This window comes from Oncorhynchus keta, chromosome 29, assembly GCF_023373465.1.
Source record: "Oncorhynchus keta strain PuntledgeMale-10-30-2019 chromosome 29, Oket_V2, whole genome shotgun sequence".
Taxonomy (NCBI): domain Eukaryota; kingdom Metazoa; phylum Chordata; class Actinopteri; order Salmoniformes; family Salmonidae; genus Oncorhynchus; species Oncorhynchus keta.
This window is the reverse complement of record NC_068449.1, coordinates 29,761,740-29,784,742: the sequence shown is the minus strand read 5'-3', so window position 1 is coordinate 29,784,742 and position 23,003 is coordinate 29,761,740. Positions and strand designations below refer to the sequence as shown.

The window sequence follows — 23,003 nt, the reverse complement described above, 5'->3', positions numbered from 1 at the left end:
ATGACTTGTGTCATGCACAAAGTAGATGTCCTAACTGACTTGCCAAAACTATAGTTTGTTAACAAGAAATTTGTGGAGAGGTTGAAAAATTAGTTTTAACGACTCCAACCTAAGTGTATGTAAACTTCCGACTTCAACTATGTATTCAATATATGTGTTTTATTTTCATTTTTTTGTTTAACCAATTGGGGGGATTGTGTGTATGTTGGGATGAGGAGGAGATGGAAAGGTGACGGTAAGGTCATGTTGTATTTATATCACAGTGCTGCACTGGGAGGAACGCGTTCGCCTAGGAGAGAAGGGTGGGTGAGTTGGGGGAGGAGTCTATAAATGGGAACTTAATTCACAGCACTGTCCCCACACCAGACCAATGGAATTGTCTCACTCTCACACTACTCTCTCTCTGGGAGAGAATTAGTGTCCACATAGGCTTTCATCAAACGCTACTCTTCTCTTCTCTTGGTGAATGCACCCCTCTGCTATCTCTCCTCCCAGGCATCCTGGAGGTAGAATTCTAATGCTACTCATTGACGATGGAGTGTGTAGCAGGCGGTGAAGGGTGCTCTCCTCTCTCTGCAACCTCACAACATTGTGTACACATAGTTTAGGTGCTGGGTGGAAAATACTACATTTCTCCCACACCACCTGTATTACTACAACGTTTTTATCTGAGTTGTATCATTATAGAGGGATGCAGAGAGTCCACTCTGTAGATAACTGTGTTTTAGAGTGTGTCATCCTGTGTCTCAAACTGGGTGTCTCCCCGCAGCCTGTTGTTCACCAAGGTGAAGCTGGAGACGTTGTGTCGAGGACCTGAGGAGGCTCTGCTCACCTGCAAACACATGCTACAGATCTGGAAGTCCTGTTACAACCTCACCAACCCCAGGTACAGTATAGTAGTACCCATTACACAGGCAACATGTTTTGTCCGCTAGATTGAATGGAACTGTGTATGGAAAGTAGCAGTAAAATATGTCGGACACTCTTCCATTGCAACCTGCGGTATTACAAACCACCTTCAGGAATATTATGCCGTAAGACGAGCGAGTGAGACTGGTCTGAGTTTGGGGCCAAATGTGCATTATCCCGATCTCCTTTTGTAAATATGTGCACCGCCTTTAGCCACAATCTCCTGCAAAACACTGGTATTAACTATCACGAGAGATGGAGCAGCACTGCCTCCCTGATTTTTATCCATGGCTTTTTAACACGCTTTAAAGAGAAACACAGACCTGAGAGCAGAGTACTGGAAAGCACTTTGTAACTACTATTGATATAAAAAGGTTTTTATAAATACAACGTTGATTGATTGAGCTAAATGACGTATACTCCTTTCCTTACTGTTAGTGAATCTCGTCTAGCAATAACCCAAAATCACCAGAGTGTGTGTCCCAAATGGTGCCTATTCCCTAGTTAGTGCACTACACTATGGACTCCTGTCAAGTGGTGGACTACAATATGGATATGGTGCCGTTTGGGACACAGCCCGTCTGCAGCTAATGGTAGCCATGCAGCAGAGAGAGAGAGAGCGCGAGTCAGTGTGGACAGATCAGTCCCTCACCTCCATGTCAGACTCTCGTTAACTGAAGAAGTTTAGTCCACGGAGATCAATTACAAGTAACCAGACTCCTCTCCTCCTGGTCCTCTGCTGCACCCACCCCCCCATAGACAGGAGCCGAGGTTACTGTTGCCCTACTATTCCTATACTGTATTGTCTGTGTATACTCGCTGGTCATTATAGACGGTGAAATAGTGTTTACCTCAGCCAAACCCTACAGGAGGGGAATATACCAGAAGCGAACACATTGCTGTGTTAAAGTTCGTCAGGAGCTCTGTTTTATGGCGGTTCCTCTGTCTCGCATTTTGAGTTTTACTGCCTCTGCGTGCGTTTCCCGTCAATGCTGTTGAAATATACCGTCCCGAACAAACGACAGAACAGAACTGGACTCTGCACTCTCCTTTCGCGCGTGGCTGTGATTTCCTAGATATGACAGAATGAGTAGAAAGATGCAGGAGTTCAGACAGGGACCAGTAATCCACCCAGACCAATACATCAGAATGTTTAACTGTCCCTGTAACACTTGACATGGGGATATCTCCAAATTCGTGACTATGCAGTACATCCTTCTGTTTCATGAACTGGATTTTGCATTAGTCTTTGTAGCAGAGGCAGACCCAGTCTGCTGCCTGGTACCTTACTCCTTCCTAAACTTGGAGCGTTGCTCTCGGTTTCATCACCTATCCCATTGCAGTAACTGTGAAGCTTACCAAAGACAGACAAAAACACAGCCCTTAACCTGCGCAGCAGTCATGCTAAGAGGATAGATGGGCAGGGAGGGTTTTCAGGAAGCTTATAGCTGTCTAGTTGGTGTTTTACCTATTTTCTCTCTCTGTGTGTGTGTGTGTGTGTGTGTGTGTCTCCAGTGATTCAGGTCGAGGCAGCAGCCTGTTGGACAGAGCCATAGCAGACCGAAGGACGCTCAATGCCATGACGCTGCCTGACTTCAGTGATCCAGAGACGGGTAAAGTCTAACCTCACTACCACCACCTCGCAACCATAGAGAAATGGAGAGGAGTTCTAAAAGCAGGACACTAGCTTACCCCAGGACACTTAACATGTAGCCTGAGTGTGTGTCTGTCTGTGCCATCAGGGGCTTGACAGTGACAGCAGTGGAGTTGGCAAGAGAACAAACAGATATGTGACCAGGCTACTTAACATGGTCGCTATCCCATTATGAGGGAAGCAGAAAGCTTCAAATGCCTGTAGGTCATGAAAATGTATTAAAATGAATCCCAGGGACATGCAGGTTAAAGCCTCTCTAGCAGCAGCTACATATATTCAAATGAATCTACTACTGTAACTGTACATCCCTGTCCACGTCTCTGTCGTCACACTGTGTCCTGTCTCAACATGACTACTGTATCTACAACCACACCTGTATATTGCTCTCTGTCTCCATGGCTACAGGGTTTATGGCCATACTGGAGTAAACTACAAGCTGCTGCTGTTAAGGGCTGAACCTCCGAACAACCACTCAGCCTTTTACTGAGTGATCAGAGCAGTAGAAGTGGTGGGTTGGGAGATTCAGCCAAGGAATACCATTCTAACAGCGGAGGCTGGTGGGAGGAGCTATAGGAGGATGGGCTCTTTGTAATGGCTGGAATGGAATTGATGGAATCGAGTTCAACATGTGGTTTCCATTTGTTTGATGTGATTTATTCCATTCTGGCCATTAAAATGAGCCCTTCCTCCTATAACTCATCTCACCAGCCTCCTCAGCAGTCTAGAAAAGAAAAGAAAAAATGTATATATAGGTCTCTTGTCATTGCAGCTAGAAAACGACACTAAAGCAGTCTGTCCAGACATTTTAAACATCACATCTTGTATTTCCCCATTCTGTCTCTGTCAGAGGTGTGAAGACACACCCTGTAGACTACATCCTGTCAAAGTGTGTGACCGTTGATCAACATCTTTCATTTTCTAAATATTCATGTTTTTTACTGCAGTGTTCAATGTCCAACAGCTTTTCCTTCCTATCACAATAAAGGCTTTTATCTGTGTGTTACATCATACCGTATCAGAGTATACTGAAAAATATATATAAACGCAACATGCCACAATTTAAAAAATGTTACAGTTACATATAAGGAAATCATTCAGTTTAAGTCAATTAATTTGGTCCTAATCTATGGATTTTACATGACTGGGTAGGGGTGGGGGAGCCAGGCCCAGCCAATCAGAATGAGTTTTTCTCCACAAAGACAGAAATAATCCTAAGACTGATCAACCGAAAGGTCTCTCGAAGTCAGCTATGCCATTTTCTCTACTTTCAGTTAGCTGTTGCTAAGGAAAGGCTGCAGTCTTCATATGTTCTGTGTTTTATATATATATATCTGTGTCATCTTTTACTTTTCTGTTGTTTCTAGTCTCTGGCTCCTCCTCTCCCTCTGGGTCCGAGCCCGCCTCCCCTTCTTCCCCTCTCTTTCACGCCGGCCCGTCCCACCTCCCTCCACCCATCACACCCCCCAGGGCCGACCCCCCTCTGCACCCCCCGAAGCCGGCCGGCGGCCATCATGCTTTCTGTGACCACACCCCTCGACGAGAGTCCACCAATAGTAATGCTCCTCTGCACCACGTGCGGCCAATGGCATGTTGTGGCGTGCGTTACTCACTGCCCAATCACAACCATGCTTGCTGAGTGTGCGTTTTTTTTAACTCGTCCAAAATGGCACCCTTTTCCCTACATAGTGCACTAGTTTTGACTCTGGTGCAGTGCACAATAGGTAATGGGGTGCCATTTAGAAAGTGACTTCACTGATTAAGCCCTAGATACAGTAGTTGTAGTGTACCAGTGTTCTGGGCTGTGGTGTGTGTTCTATGTATAGTTCCTTAACAATGCTAAAAAACCATGCTGGAAAGGACGAGTTGAAAACCTATCATAGCCAGCCAGCACAGTATGATTTGGGTCGGCCCAATAGTGAGTCGGGTGTGTCCAGTCCTGTGGGCATAACGGGATCCTGTCCTATCGCCACGGAGACACTGAGTGGACGACGTTAAGTCCCTAATCTTCCTGAGAAACAACAACCTCTGACAAACAAGATGTCAGTTCAGTTGTCATGGAGTTTGTATGTTTTGGGGTTAACAGGAAGTGTAGGATACAGAGTGTGAGGAGAGGTTCTGGTTAGGCACTAGTACTACAGGTACACTCTACCGGCAATACAGGTAAAAACCCACCCGCACTCGCTCAAGCACGCTCACTCTCCACACACACACACACACACACACACACACACACACACACACACACACACACACACACACGTCACAGTACTTCCTGTTATGTTCTCTCCTCTATCTAGCTCTGTGTTCCCCTGGCTTTCTCTTTCTATTCATCACTCTGTTCATTTGTCCTTTGGTGTTCTACTATCTTTCCCTCGTCACCTTCCATTGTACCATTTTATGTTTTACTGCTTGATAAAGGGTTGGATTGAGGCACTTCAAATAACCACAGTGTATTTACACCTGCAATAGAGGTCCAAGGTTTTTGTGTTTGCCCGTCATAATGCATGTTTGATGTTTAAATAAGGAACGTGATAAAGGTGATTTTTATGGAAGGAAAAGCTTGCACTGGTGGCAATAGCAACCACAGAAAACGTGCAGGGGCGAAGCAGTTTAGGATGGATTGACACATTGATAGTGAATCATTGTGTGGATCCATTTTCACTGGCACCACCTTAGCATAAATAACTTCAGCAGTCACTAATGTTAGTGTCTTTTTGAAATGTTTCTGTTAAGTATACTTCAGTTTTGTTGAGTGGAAGTGATTTTAAAGTTTTCTCCTAGCTGTGTCTCTTTAATTTTCCCTCTTTAATTAATTTTCTATTTTAAGTAATCTTTGTTCTTTGTTGTTTGTTGATTTGTTATTTTAAAGGCAGCCCTCCAGATGCTAACTTTCATCAGTATCATGGTTTTTACTCCATGTTTTCAGTTTGTAAGTAGCGCTTTTCTCCCTCCGCTCCCTCTCTCCCACTGACGCTGGACTCTGACTGATGTATCACGCCTCCTGGCCTTGGCCTGATTTTTCTTTTCCTCCACAGTCAATGTATCCATCTGTCACCACCAACCCACCTGCCTGTCCCTCTGTCTGTCTGTGCTCCTAAAGTCAGTCAGTCATCCACCACGTGTGGACCATACCGGAGGCTGTCCGGCCGCTATTCGCTAGCTCACCTTATTTTCTGTTTTGTTTAGTTTAATTTATTTATTTTTGTCCTCAGGCCCTTTGTGCTACAGCTAAACAATTAGCTCACTGAGCTTCCTGACTCGGTGGGCCAGCTATGGAGTAGGCAGCTCCATAATTAAAGAGGCAGTATCATTTCCCCTGGCTGGCTGCTCTATTCTATCCACCAGACACACAGCCTTATCGTATGGGCTCCCTCCACCATACAATACAGAGCTCATTAGCCAGACCAATCCCAGACGGGCTCGCGGTGTTTTTGTTTTTTCATTTGTAATTTTATTTGTGTTTAGTTAAAGAGCTATGGACTATGTTGTCCATGACTGACTTGTGTCAGTTAGAGACCAGTTAGTTTCACTGCTGGGCCTCTAGGCTTTCACAGACTATTAATAGGATTCATTTAAGCTTCCCGAACACACACAGGCCACACTCTTGTCATACGTCCAGCCCGGTGTTCTTTGACATTCTCTTGGATTTCACTAGAAACAAAACAAAAAAGGGGAATGGATGAGGAGGAAGCAGCTCTGACCTCTCATGCCCCAGTGAAATGGATACTGTTTCTTTAAGAACATGTAGATTCTTTCTGTGCTGCTGTGAACTGACAACCCACCCTCCACATCGCTCTCCATTAGTGCCTTGCGCTTTGTACCTTGCATGAAGGCTCTTTTGGCTACCCTTTTAGGCCGCTGTGTGTGTGCGTGTGAGAGAGTGTTTGTGTACTTTTTCCTAACTGCATGGATTACCATTTTCACTCATCCAGGTTAAGATTACACCAGTTTAATCCAGGCTTAATTTGACCCTTTCACCTGCAGTGGGTGCCATTTAATTGACTTCATTGGATCTACAGCCTGCTTGGTGACACAGCGGTCTGTCTTGATGGTACAGCTCCTGGTGCTCTTTCTCCATCTAAGGTCCAGGGACCTTTTAAAACAATCAATCAATCAATCCCTCCACTCAACCGGGTGTTCCTTCCTTCTGCGATAAACCTTCTTCAGCCATATCAAGTTGGTGTGTCCATAGAAATAGAATGACTAGAACAGGCAAAGCCCTTCAGACCTTGCCAATATGCTCAATTTGGCTGACGTGGCTGTGTAGTTCCATGGTTGACGCTGGATGCATCCCAAATGGCACCCTATTCCAGATATAGTGCACTACTTTTGAACAGAGCCGGTGTCTCCAGTCTGCATGCTAAATGTGGGCGCTAGGGCTGAGACTTGGGCTCTGTAGGCTTAGTGCTGCTGTGAGGGAGGGAAGAGTATCGATCTCAGGCCCTGAGTCCCAAATGGCATCCTATTCCCTTTACAGTGCACTACTTTTGACCAGGGTACATAGGGCTCTGATCAAAAGTAGTGCGCTATATATGGAATAGGATGCAATTTGGGACACTGACAGGGTTTGTAGGTGCATACTGTGTGACTGTCGCTTCAGTCAATAACCAGGGAGCCAGAGAGAAAGCAAACATGTTATTTTTCTGTTATGAGGAGAGAAGAGTGAAGCAGTTTGATGCGAAAGGCTGCCTGCCTGCCTGTAATCCTGTGGTGTGGGTGTTCAGAGTGAAGGATGAGAATGTGTAGTTGTAGGAGAGAGACTTCTTAGAGGAGCTATTGTGTTCACATCATAGAGCTATAACCATATAGGACGGTATATGTATCGTTCAGATTGTGTTCATCACTCGTGTGTTGAGGCAATAAAAGGAGTCGGTGTTGTGTTTTATGGCCAGTCGGTAGTAATGGTGAGTGACGTGTGTTGAGGAGAAGAGTACATGTTAAAGCATTCATGTGGACCATAGATGGATGCTACTGGTTGTTAAAGGGTCTATAGCGTAAGAATCACTGAGCTCCAGTATGCAGAAAGTGTGTGTGTGTGTGTGTGTGTGTGTGTGTGTGTGTGTGTGTGTGTGTGTGTGTGTGTGAGTGAAGTGGCCGTGTGTGCCTCACCAAAAGCCTGCCATGCAGATTGAGAACCCAGAGACTGATTCCTATTCCCATTTCACTAAATCCTCTTAGCAGCATTTCAGCTTAAACACAAATCAAATCTCTCCTCCCAACTCGCAAGACCTTATCAAAAACATCTCTCTATTGCCAGGGATATTTTCTCTCCCCCCTAAATTCATCACAGGACTTTTCTTTGCCCCGGTGCTTTCACTAGATCTTCTTGACAGGATTTGAAGATAGGGACCATTTGTGCTTTAATCTAAAGCTCTTTAAGGCCAATAATGAAAGCTCTCTCGCTCTTTAGAGCCGGGGAAAGTAGTATCCACTCCAAATAGTATTTTCCACCAACTCCAGTCCCAAATCAGTTGGCCTAGTTTGTACAGCTACAGCCAGGTTATTGTATGTCTATACGTCTGGATACGTGAATCAGTGGTTTGCAAGGATAATCGACAGTTAATAGCTGCTGACTTAGTAACGCTGCCTGTCACTAGTAGCCTATATAACATGAAGCTTTTTGTGAAGGCATGAAGCCATCTGTGTGTGAAGTTTTGTGCAGCTAATGTCCTGAACGATGGATGCAGAATGAGTGGAGTAACATTAGCCTAAAGTTGCATCCTTTTACCATGAGGAGGTGCTGGTGCTGCTGTGCTTACCCCCTCTTCTCCCCTGTCGTCCTCTCCTCCTCCCCCTCTATCTGCAGGCTCGGTCCACGCCACATCCATGGCGGCGTCGCGGGTGGAACAGGCCCTGTCAGAAGTGGCCTCCTCCATGCAGAGCAGCGCCCCCAAACATGGACCCCTACACCCCTGGATGACTCTGGCTCAGATCTGGCTCCACGCAGGTATGGTAGTACACTATAACACACAGCTATGGTAGTACACTATAACACACAGCTATGGTAGTACACTATAACACACAGCTCTGGTAGTACACTATAACACACAGCTCTGGTAGTACACTATAACACACAGCTATGGTAGTACACTACACCACTATAACGCACAGCTATGGTAGTACACTACACCACTATAACGCACAGCTATGGTAGTACACTACACCACTATAACGCACAGCTATGGTAGTACACTACACCACTATAGCGCACAGCTATGGTAGTACACTACACCACTATAGCGCACAGCTATGGTAGTACACTATAACACACAGCTATGGTAGTACACTATAACACACAGCTATGGTAGTACACTATAACACACAGCTATGGTAGTACACCACTATAACACACAGCTATGGTAGTACACTATAACACACAGCTATGGTAATACACTACACCACTATAACGCACAGCTATGGTAGTACACTATAACACACAGCTTGAACAGCCAGAGGGGAGTTAGTATAATGCTGCTGTACTATCCTGCTGTTATTGTATTATACCCTTATCCTACTCTCATTAATTATGTGTACCAAAAATGATATCCATTATCCAGAATGATATCCTGGAGTTGTGTTGTGTGCATGTGCACATGTGTTCATGCATGTGTGTGGTGTTAATGATTGGCAGGGTGTGTGTGGGAGTGGTAATCCATTGACTCAGGGGAGGTGGGGTAGCAGACAGCAGCTTAATGGAATCGATATGTTCCTGTGAGGTGGTCTGACTGTTAAGCGTTAACATATCCCAGGCAGGGCCTCCTGGACTGTTGCTGCTGCCTTTCATTTGCAGTCCTCCTGCGATGGGTGGGAAAGAACACACACACACACACACACTGACTGCTTTATGTTGTCTTTATCCTTATTGCCATCCTTAGATACTTAGATACTCACACTGATAAGAAAACCAAGGGGACGTCACCTCCCAATAAAACTGCCTCTCTTTGAATCAGCTCTGAAAGGGAGATATAAGGATGGATGGGGGCATTGTGAGAGGATAGGGGGGCATTGAGAGAAGGAAATGGGGTGAGAGAAAGAAGGGGAAGTTAGAGAGAGGATAGAGAAAAATGGGGCGAAGGCAAGTAGAGAGAAGACGAGAAGGAGGGGGGGTGCAGGGAGAGGGAGATGAATCCGCTCCTGCTCTCACTGCAGAGCGTTGAAATGCCAGAAGCGGAGGCCAGAGCAGAGCAAGGTCCCCTCCCTCCCTCAGCCAGCTGCTACTGCTTGCCTATCTAGTAGTGCTGCTGAGGCTTTGTGAACCAACCCCAAACAGTCTCGTCCACACACACACACACACATATACACACACACGCTGCTGGAGGGTGAGCAGGGCTGCGCTCCATGAAGATTTTCCAAAATGCCAGAGAATGGAGAGATGGGGGATGGTGTCCTGGATATAACCTCCTTTCTCTGGGACCAACAAATGAGGACAGCACTGGAGGCTTAGCTGGCTGCTCAGAGAACAGCCTGCCTGGAGACAGACAGAGAGACAGCCAGACAGCCAGACAGACAGCCAGACAGACAGCCAGACAGCCAGACAGACAGACAGACACATAGCCAGACAGACAGACAGACACATAGCCAGACAGACAGAAAGACACATAGCCAGACAGACAGATAGACACATAGCCAGACAGACAGATAGACACATAGCCAGACAGACAGACACATAGCCAGACAGACAGACAGACACATAGCCAGACAGACAGACAGACACATAGCCAGACAGACAGACACATAGACAGACACATAGACAGACAGACACATAGACAGACAGACACATAGACAGACAGACACATAGCCAGACAGACACATAGCCAGACAGACAGACAGACAGACAGACACATAGCCAGACAGACACATAGCCAGCCAGCCAGACAGACACATAGCCAGCCAGCCAGACAGACACATAGCCAGCCAGCCAGACAGACACATAGCCAGACAGACAGACAGACAGACACATAGACAGACACATAGACAGACAGACACATAGCCAGACAGACAGACAGACAGACAGACACACAGACAGACAGACACATAGCCAGACACAGACAGACAGACACACAGCCAGCACAGACACGGACAGACACATAGCCAGCCAGACGGACACTCACGGACACTCATAGCACGGACACTCACGGACACGGACATACACGGACACGGACATACACGGACACGGACATACACGGACAGCCACGGACATTCACGGACACGGACATTCACGGACGGACATTCACGGCCAGACATTCACGGACACGGACATTCACGGACACGGACACTCACGGACACTCACGGACACGGACACGGACACGGACACACGGACACACACGGACCACGGACACGGACAGACACACGGACAGACACACATACGGACAGACAGACACGGACAGACATTCACACATAGACATTCAGACACGGACATTCACGGACACGGACATTCACGGACACGGACATTCACGGACACGGACATTCACGGACACGGACATTCACGGACACGGACATTCACGGACACGGACATTCACGGACACGGACATTCACGGACAGACACGGACATTCACGGACACGGACACACACGGACACGGACACACACGGACACGGACACACGGACACGGACATACACGGACACGGACATACACGGACATACACGGACATACACGGACACGCACATACGGACACGGACATACACGGACACGGACATACACGGACACACACGGACACGGACATTCACGGACACGGACATTCACGGACACGGACATTCACGGACACGGACATACACGGACACGGACATTCACGGACACGGACATTCACGGACACGGACATTCACGGACACGGACATTCACGGACACGGACAGACACGGACATTCACGGACATTCACGGACATTCACGGACATTCACGGACACGGACACGGACATTCACGGACATTCACGGACACGGACATTCACGGGACATACACGGACACGGACATACACGGACACACACGACACACACGGACATTCACGGACATTCACGGACACGGACATTCACGGACACGGACATTCACGGACATTCACGGACACGGACATTCACGGACACGGACATACACGGACACGGACATACACGGACACGGACATACACGGACACGGACACACACGGACACGGACATACACGGACACGGACATACACGGACACGGACATACACGGACACGGACATTCACGGACACGGACATACACGCACATTCACGGACAGACACGGACATACACGGACACGGACATTCACGGACACGGACATTCACGGACACGGACACACACGGACATACACGGACACGGACATACACGGACATACACGGACATACACGGACACAGACATCCATACAAATATGGAAACACAGGGACAGTTTCACACAATCAGACTCGCACACACACATCAGTGCCACTATAAGGTCATGTTTGCTCATAATTATTATTATAGTTTTTCAGCTATTTCACCCAAAAGGAAGACAAATAGGAGACATGATATGATCTTTGGATGTAAGTCTGTTTTATTGCTTTTGGAAAACTCACTTTCAAGTCTCTGTCTGTATGTGATCTATGGGCTTTACTTTAAACCCTTATTTACAAAGCAATAAGGTGTGTGTGTGTGTGTGTGTGAAATGTTTATCAGGCTGGCTGCCACCTGCTAGAAGCTCTCATTTCCTCTCTTGATGAAATCATTAAGTCAAAAGACGGCTATCAGCCCTCTGGTCTGCTGCACCTCCCATTACCATAGGAAGTGTGTGTCTGTGGGTCTGTCTGAAACGGTTTCTGTTAGTCAGTCAGTGTAGGTCCTAGTTATTTGTGTCAGTGTGTCACCTCACGGTCCTCCTCTCCCCTATCTACTCTCTCTCCTATCTCTTTCTCTCTCTAGCGGAGGTGTACATTGGCATGGGCAAGCCTGCGGAGGCGACTGCCTGCACCCAGGAGGCTGCCAACCTGTTCCCCATGTCCCACAATGTGCTGTTTATGCGGGGCCAGGTGGCTGAGCTGCGGGGCAACGTGGACGAGGCCAAACGCTGGTACGAGGAGGCCCTCTCCATCAGCCCCACCCACGTCAAGACCATGCAGAGACTGGTGAGTGTCTCTTCTGTTCCCCTCCTCTCTGTCTCCCGCTGTCTCTCTCTCGATCAGCCCCACCCACGTCAAGACGATGCAGAGACTGGTGAGTCCTGAACCTCTACATCCCTCTGTTCACATCTGTTCTGTTCTCCCTCTCTTTCGTCTTCCCTACTACTGCCACGTCAACCATGCAGTCTGACATTCTGTCACTCTTATGGGCCTCCCAGTCCCATATCCATAGTGCCTCTCATAGTCGCTCTCTGAGGTCATAGTCAAGTGGTGCAGACCGAGGGGGGAAGCCCATTGTTACTGTCACTCTGTAAACCTCCATGCTGCTTGCTCATCACTTTGAATGGAGAGACTGCAGGTCTGACTCATGCTGTTAGCAGATTAGCTTTTCGTTCTGTTTATTACAAACGAGACACTTTTGGGATGAAAAGGCTGCATTGAGCCTAATGAAAAGGGCCTTTTGGAGGAGAAGGAGAGAGATACCGAGAGAGAACAAGAACAAGAGACACAGCATCTATCTGATGAGCTCATAGTAAAAACCCAATTATGGAAATTGAAAATGGGAGCTTGTGATTGGTTGGTGGTGAATGCAGAATAAACCCAGAAGAACCCACCACATTGTGCTGTGTCAGCACCTCAAGCAGGGGGGATTGTCCAATCTGTTCTTTTTACATGCTCTCTCTCTCTCTCTCTCTCTCTCTCACACTTTCTTTCTCTCTCTCACACTTTCTTTCTCTCTCTCACACTTTCTTTCTCTCTCTCACACTTTCTCTCTCTCTTTCTCCCTTGCTATTTCTTTCTCGCACTCTTTCTTGCTCTTTCTCTCTCTCTCATATACTGTACAGCTTGGCGCAAAAGTGAGAAGTTTAGAGCTTCTCTACTGTGTTGTGACTGTAAACAGTCTAGCTAGAATGGGATAATGCCTGAGGCTGTAGTGGAGAACTGTCTTATTGTGTGGGCCTGTTCACTCAACTGTGCGCGCGTGCAGATCTGTGTCCTTGCGTCTCTAGGATGAGATGGTGCTGAGACAGGAACAGGATTTGTCCTCTAGCAGCAAAGAGAAGAGCAGCTTTATTGGCTGACTGACTAAAGGAAATAGTCCTTATTCTCCATGACCCGATTTTGTGTTTTCTGCTGATAACTCTTCTCTCTCTGTGTTCGATTTCCCAGTTCAAAGTCTCTGTTTTGACTGTGTTCTAGTAGAAAGGCTGTGTTCCTGTATCCTGCTGAAAATGAAATCTAATAATGTGTGTGTCCGTGCGTGAGTCTGTTTTAAATGCCTTGTTTTGTCTTCTACACTAAGCTAATCACTGGGTGGAGACCTCCTTCCAACGCCTGTTGAATTCTAAATGAGCCTCTTTCTTCTAGAGAAACAGGAGAGCAGTCCTGACTGCTGCCATAGTGGGGACACACACATCCCTTACTGAGCTGAATAGTGGAGCCTCGTCCCTCTGACTGTAGTTTGTGGTGTGATGCTGACTGGAATCGTTTGTGTTGGGATGGTGACTGGAATCGTTTGTGTTGGGATGGTGACTGGAATTGTTTGTGTTGGGATGGTGACTGGAATCGTTTGTGTTGGGATGGTGACTGGAATCGTTTGTGTTGGGATGGTGACTGGAATAGTTTGTTGGGATGGTGACTGGAATAGTTTGTTGGGATGGTGACTGGAATAGTTTGTTGGGATGGTGACTGGAATAGTTTGTTGGGATGGTGACTGGAATAGTTTGTGTTGGGATGGTGACTGGAATCGTTTGTGTTGGGATGGTGACTGGAATCGTTTGTGTTGGGATGGTGACTGGAATCGTTTGTGTTGGGATGGTGACTGGAATCGTTTGTGTTGGGATGGTGACTGGAATCGTTTGTGTTGGGATGGTGACTGGAATCGTTTGTGTTGGGATGGTGACTGGAATCGTTTGTGTTGGGATGGTGACTGGAATTGTTTGTGGTGGGATGGTGACTGGAATCGTTTGTGTTGGGATGGTGACTGGAATAGTTTGTGTTGGGATGGTGACTGGAATTGTTTGTGTTGGGATGGTGACTGGAATCGTTTGTGTTGGGATGGTGACTGGAATTGTTTGTGTTGGGATGGTGACTGGAATCGTTTGTGTTGGGATGGTGACTGGAATCGTTTGTGTTGGGATGGTGACTGGAATCGTTTGTGTTGGGATGGTGACTGGAATCGTTTGTGTTGGGATGGTGACTGGAATTGTTTGTGTTGGGATGGTGACTGGAATTGTTTGTGTTGGGATGGTGACTGGAATAGTTTGTTGTGGTGGTGTGATGGATGACGTTGGGTGCGGTGTTTGGCTGCTGGGTGGTGTGATTTGTTTCACCGTGTGTCGCGTTGGTGTAGCATCTGGGATGCACAATGTTTGTCAGTCAGTCTGTCAGAGCTGATAAAGCAACGTGGTAATGGGTCTTGCACACTGTATGGCATGATTTATACACTCTTTATACTCCTCTCCATCCCTCTCCCTCCATCCACCACTCTTTCCATCCCTCTGCCTTGACAGGCCAGTTTGTGGAGGGCTGTGCATCACTCCACCACTCTGACTGGCAAACGGAAAGAGAGCGGGAGAGAGACGCTGCGAGGGATGGAGCGAGAGAGCACAAGAAAGAACGGAAGGGAGGGAGGGGTCCTGCTGATACAGCTGTGACTTCTAGACTGGATCCAAGAATCAGGCTTATAGATTCCTCTCCACAATTCATCCCTCAAATCTTCCCTCCACTTTTCATGAGCTATTCATTTCCTCTCCGGACTGGCTACGACCATACTGTCCTTGGATCTACTGTGTCTGTCCGTGTGGTAACACAGATTAGTGTTGCACCGTACACCAACATTTCTGTTCTTTTTCGTCTCCGTTCCTGTCTCCGTGTCGTCTCCGTGTCTCCACCGTGTCTCCGCCGTGCCTGCTCCGTGCGTCCGCCGTGCCTGCTCCGTGCGTCCGCCGTGCCTGCTCCGTGCGTCCGCCGTGCCTGCTCCGTGCGTCCGCCGTGCCTGCTCCGTGCGTCCGCCGTGCCTGCTCCGTGCGTCCGCCGTGCCTGCTCCGTGCGTCCGCCGTGCCTGCTCCGTGCGTCCGCCGTGCCTGCTCCGTGCGTCCGCCGTGCCTGCTCCGTGCGTCCGCCGTGCCTGCTCCGTGCGTCCGCCGTGCCTGCTCCTGCGTCCGCCGTGCCTGCTCCGTGCGTCCGCCCGTGCCTGCTCCCGTGCGCCTGCCGTGCCTGCTCCGTGCGCCGCCGTGCCTGCTCCGTGCGTCCGCCGTGCCTGCTCCGTGCGTCCGCCGTGCCTGCTCCGTGCGTCCGCCGTGCCTGCTCCGTGCGTCCGCCGTGCCTGCTCCGTGCGTCCGCCGTGCCTGCTCCGTGCGTCCGCCGTGCCTGCTCCGTGCGTCCGCCGTGCCTCCGCCGTGCGTCCTCCGTGTCTCCACCGTGCCTGCTCCACTTACTCATTGCCAGCTCTAGCCTGTCCTGAGGAGCCACTGCACTCACTGGGAGTCTGGGCTGCATCACCACTTATGCTGCACAAAAGTTAACACACATCAATAATGCAACACGGCATGTAGAAAGGGTAAAACTGTTCATTACTGTTAACAAAACAATGTCCATTACAGGCTGGAACACTATAAAATTCAAGAAGATACCAGTAGCTTCCAGCTTTGTAGGCTAAATTTCCATTAATTCACTACCCTAGTACCTTGTTTGGGATAATATGCAAACTATAATGCAAAATATTGCTGATTTCAAAGCTGATTGTGACCAAAAACCTTTTTCATTCACTTCGTCTCCCCCGCCTCACATCTCTTCCAGTCAAGATAATATTTGCTTGTGCTTCGAACTGTTTGTGTGAATGACGTCATGGGTCTTGAAGAGACAGTACACACTTTTATAAAAGAAGAAATGGCTTATTCTATGCAAATGTTATTGATCAGTACCATTTTAAAATAAGTGACTTCCTCATGTAGCTGGTTGAGAGAATGCCAAGAGTGTGCAAAGCTGTCATCAAGGCAAAGGGTGGCTACTTTGAAGAATCTCAAATATAAAATATATTTAAAAATCTACATATTTTTGGTTACTACATGATTCCATATTGGTTATTTCATAGTTTTGATGTCTTCACTATTATTCGACAATGTAGAAAATAGTAACAATAAATAAATAAACCCTTGAATGAGTTGGCGTGTCCAAACTTTTGACTGGTACTCTGTCTTGATCAAGTTCTATTCTGGCCATTAACCCTTTCTTTTTTTTTTGTTGCCCTGGTATCGTTTTGGTATCCAGTATTGTGATGGTAGCGAGTATCGTGATACTAAATCTGGTATTGGTATTGAAGTCAAAATTCTGGTATCGCGACAACAGTAGCACAGATCCTGTATCCCCCAACTAGCCTGTGTTACTGAGCTCTTTGATAGACCTAGACGGGCTTATCTAGTGATGGCGCTGCACGTCTTCCAGTTTGGTGGTGGTATTATACGGGTAGTGTTTCTCTGCTAATGCTAACTCGCTGCGAACCACTACTTGATCGATCAGGTAGCAGTGGTGTGCCAGCTCTTCGATGCTGTGGGACAGTTATTAGATGTAGTTATCACTGTTTCTACTGAGAAGATGCCAACGATGCGCCGCAGTAGCAGCAGCCAGTGACTTTTTAACAGTTAATGCTGTTAAAGGGGCAATGACTTTTACTCCTTCTTTATTCTCTCTCTCTGTCTCTGTCTATCTGTCTCTAGAAGTCTTCAATTTAAATGGAGTTTGTGTTAATGCAGGAAGGGCAGGGTCCAGACTTCTCCTATTTCTGTGTTCTCTTTCCTTTTCTCTCCATATCACTCTCTCCATCTATGCTTGTGGCGTGTCCCAGGGGTGTCTGTCTCTGGCTACATTGCCAGTCCTGCTTTCCCACACACATTTGACTAATTAAGCAGCGTAGCAGCTCAGAGCAGCTTGCTGTGGCCGGGACCACAGCCACACATCACTCTGTGTCAGTTCTGCTGTATCTGAGCTTTTTCATTTTGGATTTATTTTGGCGTCTGTTTCGTTGGTCCGCAATAAGCAGGCTTGTCACATCTCAACAGCCTGTCAACTCAGGGGAGCGACAGGGGGCACATATATATACACACACACCTCTTTATGTCATTCAGCCAGAGTTCTGTGGAGAGGTACAGGGTGGAGGAGATGGCTCTCCTTGGCCTCTAACTGTGCTGACTGCTCTCTCCTCTCTTGCTCTTTCTCTCTCTCGCACTCTCTTTCCCTGTCTTGCTCTCTTCTCAATCTCTCTCTTTCTCTCTCGTTCTCTCTCTCTCTCTCTGTGTGTGTCTGTCCGTTTGAGCCCTTTTCTCTCCATGGAGCCTTGGGGAAAGAGCCTCAAGGTTGCTCTGTGAATGATATAGCTGTCTACTGTAGCGACAACGGCTGACCTTTTGTGTTAGATTAACAGTTACTTAGCCTGGTTTTTCAAGGCTGACTGCTTTGATAAGTTAATTGAAAGGATGAGATTACATGAGTGTAGGATGTGACTAAATGGAGTGTGTGATTGTACAGTTCTCTTTCTCTCATGTGTGTGTGTCACTAGGATGGAGTCAGCTGGGCAGTGATAAACAGAAGGGTTTAAACTCCTCGCTCCTCTCTGAGTCGGTGTTACAGACTGTATTAACTCTCCCTCTGTTCTCGGGTCTGATCCTGCACCAGCTGCAGCGTTACAGCCTGGCAGAGAACATCGTTCACCCCTCTCTCTCACTCCTTCACTATGTCACTCACTCACTCTCTCCCCATCTCCTAGGGTCTGATCCTGCACCAGCTGCAGCGGTACAGCCTGGCAGAGAAGATCCTTCGGGATGCGGTGCAGGTGAACTCGACGGCCCACGACGTGTGGAACAGCCTGGGGGAGGTGCTGCAGGCTCAGGGCAACGCTGCTGCCGCTACAGAGTGTTTCCTCACCGCCCTGGAGCTAGAGGCCTCCAGCCCCATACTCCCCTTCACCATCATACCACGACAACTCTGACCTGGGAGAGAGAGGCGTGTGCGCACACACACACACACACACACACACACACACACACACACACACACACACACACAAGCTGCTTTATCCCCCCAGTGTGAAGGTGCCAAAAACCTTCCTCAGATGCGCCACCATCAACCACCCTGTGATGTCTCGGGCCCATCTCCTTCATCCCAATGAGATTAGACAACTACCTCTCTCCTCTTGAGGCCATTCATAGGCCTAGCTAGATGAGCTGGAGGGAGGGACCATGGACAAAAAATCCAAACACTGATTATCTGGTCCAATAATATACATCAATGTAACTGTTGTTGCCATGCCAACACCAATGTGCTGTCTCCGCCCCCTAGTCTCTGCTGTGACCACTGTATCGTATACCACAACCCCTTGCTGTGCCTGACTATGACTCCTGCACTCCAGCCTTTATCTAATCTACACTGAGCAAAAATATAAACGCAACATGTAAAGTGTTGGTCCCATGTTTCATGAACTGAAAGATCCCAGAAATTTTCCACATGCACAAAAAGGTTATTTCTCTCAAATGTTGTGCATAAATTTGTTTACATCCCTGTTATTGAGCATTTCTCCTTTGCCAAGTCCATCCACTTGACAGGTGTGGCATATCAAGAAGCTGATTAAACAGCATGCTCACTACATAGGTGCACCTTGTGCTGGGGACAATAAAATGCCACTCAAAAAGTGCAGTTTTGTCACATAACACAATGCCACAGATGTCTCAAGTTTTTAGGGAGTGTGCACTTGGCATGCTGACTGCAGTAATGTCCACCAGAGAATTTAATGTTAATTTCTCTACCATAAGCCGCCTCCAACGTTGTTTTTTCCCAAGTGGGTGGGCCTATGCCCTCCCAAGCCCACACATGGCTGTGCCCCTGCCCAATCATGTGAAATCCATAGATTAGGGCCTAATGAATTTATTTCAATCGACTGACCTCTCCTTTGCCAAGATAATCCATCCACCTGATAGGTGTGAACTGTAACTCTGTGAACTGTAACTGTAAAATCGTTGAAGTTGTTGTATGTTGCATTTTATATTTTTGTTCAGTATCCATGGTGGGGGGGGTTTAGCCGTACAGGCTGGCTACTCACTGATCCATCTGTTTTCTCTGGCTGTTGATCTATGGGAGAGGAGAAGGAGGGTGCAGAGGGACTTTCAGGCAGACAGAGCTGCAGGGGTTTGCATTCCAGATGACATGGACAATGTAGTGCTATGCAGCGGACAATGGCTGACTACAGTGGTACATACCATCACCAGACCGCCCCCATGTCTGTGCTGGTGAATTGTTGTAGCTTTCAACCCAAATGATGCTGACTGTGTTTAACCTGACAATGCTTGTATGTATGTATGTACGGTATGCGTGTCTGTGCGTGTGTATATATGCACCTGTTTGTATGTGCGTTTGTACATTTGCGTGTTCAAAAGGCTTTTTGTTATTTGTTCATGGAAAAAAAACTGTTAAAGAAGTTACACACTGTCACTTGAAAGATGTATATTTTATGGTGAAACTATAGTTTACATGATATCCCACACTCAGTGTGGAAGGCCTCACACACACGTGTGTCGTGAGGTTGTGTCCTTTTGCTGTTCCTCTGCATCCCAAAATGCAACTGTTTAAAAACAGGTGATGTTACTGCGTTTGAAATGAGCTCCTCCTCCTCCTCGATGAACTTCATCAGACGCACCCTCAGCGGGTTGGTATAACCGGAAACATCTGATTTACCCTATCTTCAATGTGGGGACCCCATTCAGGCAAGTGTTTTATGCCTGCTACGTTAGGTTACATCCGATGTAGTTATTTCAGTTACTGTAACCTTAAATCTGTTAGGTCACAAGCTCACTGATGTGAATGCCAAAAACAGTGATTTGAAAACACTTAATGTCTTGTCTATGGTTTCTTTCTGTCCAAAAACAAATTACTTTTTTTTTCACATTACCTTTGATTATAAGTGCAGATTATTATTATTATTATTATTTCTGACTGGTAATTATTAGATGTTCATTATTTTAGACGTTTAAATTATATTTTACAGTGAATGACATTACAGAGGCGTCACAAACACTGCAATATGCTTATTTTGAGTAGATTGTACTTGAAGTACACAGCGGAGAGGAGCTGACTGTTTTCAGCTCAGTTGTAGGGTAAATATGTAAATGTTTCTCGTCTGCTGTAGTACTTCTTTGAATGCAGAATCTACCTAGCAACCACAATAGGAGCCTGCATGGCATGTCCCGTTGTGAATGGCCAGTATGCCCCAGGCCTCTGGTTTGATATGGTCCAACCAACAGCAGCATTGAGATGGCATGTCTGTCTGTCTCGTCCTATAGCACATATATGATACAACTGGACAAACTATAATGATGTCAATAAAAAAGTGATTGGAATAAATACAGTGACGTAATGTAATATACACTAATGTGATCAGGTATGGTTGTGTATCATCCATGTTGAGAGTCCCTTGCCCTTTTGAAATACATCAGAGAGCAAGACACTACTTGGGCCTGTTGTTACGGTAACCTCTAGTGATGTGAGACATTTCCAGGACTTCAGTGTAGTGTGTTGCTGGACTAAGAAGACGTAGGACGTGTGTGTTTGGGGATCTAGTGGCAGCCAGGTTCTGTCTGCGCTGGTCTTTCTAGTACAACAGTCTGGATAAGAACAAACAGTCCGTGTCAACAGGGAATGAATGGCTTACATGTTATGTGGTTATGGCAGAGTGAGTTGCCTCTTGTTTATTTTCCCCTAATCTGTACTCTTTCAAGAAGAGAAACATCATCACCATTCATGAATATTGGATGAGTTCTGAGTCTCCCTGATTTGTTACGTGTGTGTATATGTACTGTATGTGTGTATGTACTGTATGTGCACACGTACGTTTGCGCATACCTTGTTATAAGTTCAAAATAGATATCATAGATTGATGTAGGCATTTCAGGAGTTCAAAAATAAGTACAAACCGAGGGGAAAGACGAGGAAGCGCTTCCAGAAAAAGGAGGAACATAATGGATGAGGGAGGGTTCTAAAACCAGAAGGGCTGATAGGAGGGAGTAGAGGAATGAAGGAAATGGGAGGAAGGATGTGAAGGGGTTGATTTAATGCACACCAGCCCTGCCTTAAACAAATGAGAGTTCCCTGCCTGGCTCGACTCTGCTATGGGATGGAGCATGCGGCGTGGCGCTGTGTAGTAAATCTCCAGGGGAATGCCAGGCTGTGTTCTGTAATTGAAAATTTATAGAAGTGATTGAGCAGGAGGTTATTAAGAACATAGAGAGAGAGAGTGCGGTGGCGGTGAAGACAGCAGCGTTATTACAGTGCCAAGGCCCCTGGGAGACCCCACTGCCTAGCTGTTTGCTCTAAATCTGATACGGCGACACACACACACACACTGAGCAGTGCGGCAGTGCAGTGCAGCACTCTCGTCTGCCCAGAGTTACTCAGGACTTCAAACTCAGTCACCTCACAGCTCAACTCACACTGGAATAGACTCATTGGGCCGGCTCAAGACGGCAGCAGCCTCAACCATACAGACGGCCCATTTTGTGCTACTGAGTCTGTCTCCTCTCCTCCCTGGCTGCTCTTGCTAGGTGAGAAGAAGCACCCATGTCCCTGCCTGTCACAGCAAGACTCAGTCCTCCCTCCACTGCAACCCTCCTCCTCCTCCTGTCGTCCTCACTCTCCCTTTCCCTCATTCTTCTACATACCAGAAAGGGTAGCAAAGCAGTTCGGTTCAGGGTTGGCTGGCTCTTTCTCTGTAGCTCACACAGGCAGCTGCAGTTGAGCTGGACAATCATCTGTTAATTTATTTGTAAGTAAGGAAAGGGGAAACTAAGAGTAGTGACCTTGGGTTTATGCCGAGGTAACAACTTAAAAACACACAAGGAAGGAGAGGGTGAGGAAGGGGTACAGAGAAAGACTGACTGAATGAGAGGCCCTGCTGCAGTTCCCCCTCCTATCCCCACAGGTCTTTGCTGCTAACGGAATGGTGAGTGAAACGTAGACCGGACTCTCCTCCCCCCTGACCCCCATCCCTGCAACACACACATACCTCCTCTCCCCACCCTGCAGTCCAGTCCACATCACTTCTGCTGGCTCATCCCTTTCTGTCAGCTGCCACTCCCTCCCTCCCTCCCTGCCTGCCTCCCTCCTTGCCTCCCCGGTGAACCAACGCTAATGCGGCACGGCGGTCTCCCCCAGCCACACAGCCAATTACACACGCACACACCCACAAACAAGCACACCACTCCCCCATCGTCCGTCCCTGACCTGGGCACCTGCCAACTACCTCTCAGATGTACAGCTGAACTGCTTACCCACCAATCACAGCTCTTTCACACTCTGCTGCGTTACGTCCCGACCAA

General features: G+C 47.4%; 1 protein-coding gene across 3 annotated transcripts in view; it reads left to right on the top strand.

Annotated features, from left to right (window-relative positions):
- The window catches only part of ttc7b (tetratricopeptide repeat domain 7B), a 64,196-nt gene extending 43,163 nt beyond the window's left edge, over positions 1-21,033 (top strand). Inside the window, exons 16-21 of one of the 3 annotated variants that reach the window (XM_035743227.2) lie at positions 770-886; positions 2,425-2,522; positions 5,433-5,492; positions 8,370-8,510; positions 12,446-12,648; positions 18,407-21,033. In XM_035743227.2, coding sequence (XP_035599120.1) covers positions 770-886; positions 2,425-2,522; positions 5,433-5,492; positions 8,370-8,510; positions 12,446-12,648; positions 18,407-18,628 — 841 coding nt within the window. In that variant the 3' untranslated portion in view covers positions 18,629-21,033. Of the gene's footprint in view, positions 1-769; positions 887-2,424; positions 2,523-3,927; positions 4,117-5,432; positions 5,493-8,369; positions 8,511-12,445; positions 12,649-18,406 lie in introns of all 3 variants that reach the window. The other 2 variants (XM_052486411.1, XM_035743228.2) reach the window with 2 other exon arrangements.
- Positions 21,034-23,003: the final 1,970 nt, after the last annotated feature.